At 36.0% G+C, this 5,758-nt stretch overlaps 1 protein-coding gene across 1 annotated transcript; it reads left to right on the forward strand.

Annotated features, from left to right (window-relative positions):
• The first annotated feature begins 4,624 nt into the window (after positions 1–4,624).
• On the forward strand, positions 4,625–5,401 carry LOC121419642 (alpha-(1,3)-fucosyltransferase fut-1-like). Its single transcript, XM_041614100.1, has one exon. The coding sequence runs from the start codon at positions 4,625–4,627 to the stop codon at positions 5,399–5,401; it is 777 nt and encodes a 258-aa protein (XP_041470034.1).
• The last annotated feature ends 357 nt before the right edge of the window (positions 5,402–5,758 follow it).

Consider the following 5,758-nt stretch of genomic DNA (forward strand, 5'->3'; position numbering starts at 1 on the left):
CTTTACCTAGTAAAGTAGCACTTAAGACAATCTCTTCCGTAAATATACACAACAAAAAGTAAGCTCCCCCCTCCCCCTAAATCAAAGTTCTGTAACTTTTGAACGGAATAATTTGAAATATAATATTTCGTAGGTGTTTTTACACTCATTAAGCAAATCCGGGCGAAAATGAGATTGATCGGTTGAGTCATGCATGAGTAATCAAAGATTGAATTAAAATGACAATTTTTATGGTCACAAGAGTCGTTTTTCAGATCGTGTAAATACAAACATAACAAAGTTGGGCAAAGGTTGTTTTGTGGTGAATTTCATGGTGTTAAAGGTCAAGTCCACCCCAACAAAAACTTGATTTGAATAAAAAGAGAAAAATCAGACAAGCACAATGCTCTAAATTTCATCAAAATCGGATGTAAAATAAGAAAGTTATGACATTTCAAAGTTTCGCTTATATTAAACAAAATAGTTTTATGAACGAGCCAGTTACAACCAAATGAGAGAGTTGATCATGTCACTCACTATTTCTTTTGTTTTTTATTGTTTGAATTATACAATATTTCAATTTCTACGAAATTGACGATTAGGACCTCCTTGCCTGAAGCACAAAATGTTAAAAATAATGGAATTCCACATGTTCAGGGAGGAATGAAACTTCATTTCACATGCAATGACGAGAAAAAAAAATATTTCATATAATAAAATATAATAGAAATAGTGAGTGATGTCATCAACTCTCTCATTTGGATGTAACTGCATGCTCGTTCGTATATCTATTTTGTTGAAAATAAGCAAAACTTTAAAATGCCATAACTTTCTTTTTTTACATCCGATTTTGATGAGGTTTTATTCAAATCAAGTTTTTGTTGGGGTGGACTTGTCCTTTAAAGATAACGTATGTTCATGGTTGAGTGAGCACATTCTTTTTGTGACACATCATCATAGGGGTTTATGGTAGTATCCCCTGTAACTTGTCAAAACTTGTTAAAATTTGAAAATTTTAGTGGCTCCCCTCCCCCAATTTCTCGTTATCTTTAAAGGACAAGTCCACCTCAATAAAAACTTGATTTGAATAAAAAGAGAAAAATTCAACAAGCATAACACTGAAAACCTCATCAAAATCGGATGTAAAATAAGAAAGTTATGGCATTTTAAAGTTTTGCTTATTTAAAAAAAAAATAGTTATACGAACGAGCCAGTTACATCCAAATGAGAGAGTCGATGATGTCACTCACTCACTATTTCTTTTGTTTTTTTATTGTTTGAATTATACAATATTTCAATTTTTACGAAATTGACGATTAGGACCTCCTTGCCTGAAGCACAAAATGTTAAAAATAAGGGAATTCCACATGTTCAGGGAGGAATGAAACTTCATTTCGCATGCAATGACGAGAAAATAAAAATATTTCATATTTCATATAATAAAATACAAAAGAAATAGTGAGTGAGTGATGTCATCAACTCATTTGGATGTAACTGGCTCGTTCGTATATCTATTTTGTTGAAAATAAGCAAAACTTTAAAATGCCATAACTTTCTTATTTTACATCCGATTTTGATGAGGTTTTCAGTGTTATGCTTGTTGAATTTTTCTCTTTTTATTCAAATCAAGTTTTTGTTCATGGTTGAGTGAGCACATTCTTTTTGTGACACATCATCATAGGGGTTAATGGTAGTATCCCCTGTAACTTGTCAAAACTTGTTAAAATTTGAAAATTTTAGTGGCTCCCCTCCCCCAATTTCTCGGTACCTCCCCACATTCAAATTCTGGATCCACCACTGATTTGTCCATAAATTCAACCGATCCTGAGAAATTGTAAGGAAAAGAATACAGTCTTACGCAGTAAAAAGAGTATTAATTACTAAGTTTTCGAGTGTGCTCGCTCAACCATGAAAGTGTAAAAAGTGCGGAAAGTGTGTGATGATAAAAATGATGGATGATAAAAACAACACCAAATATGTTACATTTAAAACCGAATTTGCCCCCATTATTCACTTTATAACCCCTCAAAATGAGTCTGTGACATTTGAAAATGTCAATTATCCCCCTTTGAGGCGTGCTCACTCATCCATAGATAAACAAATCGAGTTTAATTTTTTCATAGAAGTCTGCACATAGGTTGATAAAAATTACTCCCAAATGATGCTGCTCAAGACAGCTTTGAAAAAGTTTCAACACATTGAATGAGGGGTTACTTATTCTCAAAGATATGCACCCATAGTGTCCACAATGTCTATGAGAGAGGAATGCAAAATTTTAACAAAATTGAAATAAGGGTTTGTTTGTTATATAGACGGTTTTTGTTACTTCTGTCAATATTTTTTTCATGAAACTTTTCACATGCTTTAGAGTGGCACTATCCAAAAGGCGCGCACGCCAGAATAACAATTCGATACGGCATGGAGTGGGGCCAAGGCCTTGAACTTCATCTCATTTGCATAATTTTCGAATATTGTCTGCTCACTGAAGCATTGGACATCGGGATTTTCATTAAAATAAATCAAATCAACTATGCAAGGAGTTTTATGGCAGATATCCATACTTAGCAATTGCATATTTTCCATTACCGTAAAACACAACTAATCACATTCCACATGTTCATTCAAGCGTGAATGTTGAATTAAACGCCTTTGAATCATTGAACATGTTAATTGGTCATGAACATCACAAAAAGATAATTTCAGTTACCAAATTAAAACATTACTTGCCAATGATATCTAAAAATCGTATTTTTTTGCTTTCATTGAATGTTCATTGAGCCGTAAATTAATGAATATTGCTGAAGATACTCTTCCCAAAAACAATTGTCATGGTATTCGATCATTTTTTCTTATCGATGGAAATGTGTGAAAATTCCAATAAAAGCAAATTTCGACTGTGTTTATTCAACCGTGGAATTTAGCCAAAAAAGTTGTAGCGTCTTTAGAAAGTACCTTTTACAAGAGTTCTGACTATTTTTCATGGTGCAAAATGTGGAAATCGTTCCAATGAATTGGAATCAAAGTCATTATATTTTGCTTGTGACTTTAAAAAGTGACAACTTTGCCTTCTGGTGATGCTCACTGAAGCATGACATAAAATACGTCCGTAACATTCATTAAGAGGGGAGCTTATAAAATTACCAACACGCTCATGTAAAAGTGTATTAAAAAATCCCAGTGGTTCGGAAATTATGGATGTTTGTTTAAGGGGGACTTACTTTTTTGTTGAGTATAGTATGATTTATCTTTTCTGACTTATCTTTTATTTTAGGAGCTTGTGTGAAATAAATTGTTTATTGATATACTGAAGTTACAATAAAAGCCACTTTCAATTTTCTGAGAAAGTTACATTTCATAAGGTTTTACCATACGATATGTAGGAAAATTCCTCGCATATGACGTCACAAATCAAATGATTAAAATTCTATTTTTTTATTGGCTGGTGGATTTTCCTTAAAGGACAAGTCCAATCCAACAAAAAGTTTATTTGAATAAAAAAAGGATAATCCAACTTTATAATGTCATAACTAGCGTTATGCTACTTTGATTTTTTTTTCTCTTTTTATTCAAATCAATATTTTTCTGGGGTGGACTTGCCCTCATAAACTTTCGCCAATATGTTTTATTATTTTTCTACTATTTTTACAATAATTTTTTTGTCGGGGTGAACTTCCCCTTAGACAAATAAAAAGGGAAAGAAAAAATAGTGAAAATACCACACGTCAGTATTCTCATTTGCATATACCCTGTGAGATGCTCATCTCTGTTTTGTGAAAATGAACAAAAATTTCGGGTTATCATAACATTCTTATTTTCAGCCCAATTCCGATTGAGTTTCAAATGTTACAGTAGGCTTTTATTATACTATTTTTGACTATTTTTTTTTCTTGGTGGATGTGATCCAACGATGCTTGTCGGACTATGCCTGTTCATCGGTCCAAGGGAAGAGCCTGTATTCTCTACGCTCTCAGTTCAATTATGTATAATCATGTATTACTTTTCTCTTTTTCGATTCGCCTCTCCCTTACAGAATTCATCTATTCAACTTGCAATGGCCTCTGTACGCCCTTTTCTTCTACTACCAGGGCTTATTTGTCTTGTGACTTTAGTGGTGGTTTTACAATCGAGCTCTATCAGTCAGGAATGGAAAACGATGAGATTGGTAAAACGAGCGAAGCCGCCAAATCAAAAAAAGTCAGTCCAGAGAGAAATCAAACAAAAAGAAAATATTCCAACTGGAAGTGACGACCCTTATGCATACTTTTTCCGAGTTCTACATAGAACTACAAACTTTTCGGACATACACAGTCAAAACAAGCCCAGTGCTAGTGAAACCCAGAGTCCGAATTGCTTTCGACAAGTCCAGATATGGGGTCCTAATATATTCAAGATCCGACCTCGAGGGATAGAACCTTGTCCGGGTTTACCATGCGGTGTTAGATTGATCTTCGATACAAACTATAAAACTCTGAATATCAGCCACGCTGTCTTTCCATTCCATTTGGTGAATTGGGATTGGAGTAAATTAATAAATCACAAACCGAAAGGACAAAAATGGATCTTCTTCTCAAATGAAAGCCCCGTGAACACAGAACCCCATAGTGTCCCACCTCAGGAATACCACACTAGGGCTTATGATTATTACATGACATACCGATCCCGGTACGCACAACTGTTCGGGGGTTATGGTTACTACAATGCCAGCAAACCATCAGTCGAGCTTAATGATACACGAAATTGGGCAAACGGTCGGAAAGGAAAGGTTGTTTGGTTGGCGCAACAGTGTGATCATGTTAACAACCGATACCTTCACTGGAATAGGACAGGCTTCGTCAAAGAACTCTCTCGTCTGGTGGATGTAGGTATATATGGCAAGTGTGGAAAACCGCCCCCCTGTCCTGCACGTCATGACAACAGAGAAGGGGCGAACTTTGTGACATCATGCAGCAGTTTCCTCCGACGATTCAAGTTCTACCTTTCCTTTGAGAACAGCGCCTGCCGGGAATACATCACTGAAAAACTATGGAACAATGCCTATATGAACAATTTAATCCCAATTGTCTTCGGAGCTCCGCGCGCAGACTACGAAGCAGTGGCCCCTCCCCATTCATTTATCCATGTTGAGGACTTTGAAACCCTCCAGGACCTTGCTGACTACATTAACCTTGTAGACAGGAACGACCGTCTCTACAATACGTTTTTTGAATGGAAGAAATATGGATCCGTCGTCGCTTTTAGTGAAAACATGGCGAAATGGCTCTTTGAGCCCTGGAATATGTGTCAAGTCGTCAACAGATTGCTAGCTGATGAGAAATCAACCAGTGAGGGTCGGCCGGTCCGCCAAAGCCTTCCTCCTTTAACAGAATGGTGGACGAACTCCTGCCGGAGAATTGAAGGATTTCCAATAAAAATACAGAAGTAAATCAGACCTCCTGAGAAAAACATAGAACCTACTTCAATTTGGTCTGTATATTTATAGGTTTCAATGTCTGGACCTAATTTTGCTGAATTATTTGTTGTGTCTTACCCAATTGCAATTAGCAAACTGCAGGAGCTATATTGACATTTCTGCATTTTTTTCTTTGACGTACAATATTTTGATATCTTCGTTTGGTCCATGGGGGGGATTGAATATATCGTACACCGCCTGATACATACAGATCTATGACTAGGGCGTAGGCTGGTTAGAGCATGGGGATCCAAGTGGACGGCACGGTATCGGGATGCACATCTTGGTGTTGGAACTAAAATTTGGAAAATTAGCCGCTAAAAACTGAAG

Source organism: Lytechinus variegatus, chromosome 8 (assembly GCF_018143015.1).
Source record: "Lytechinus variegatus isolate NC3 chromosome 8, Lvar_3.0, whole genome shotgun sequence".
Taxonomy (NCBI): domain Eukaryota; kingdom Metazoa; phylum Echinodermata; class Echinoidea; order Temnopleuroida; family Toxopneustidae; genus Lytechinus; species Lytechinus variegatus.

What these genes read in the sequence shown, in the direction of transcription:
- LOC121419642 (XM_041614100.1), top strand. Translation starts at nt 4,625, where the DNA reads ATGACATACCGATCCCGGTACGCACAACTGTTCGGGGGTTATGGTTAC.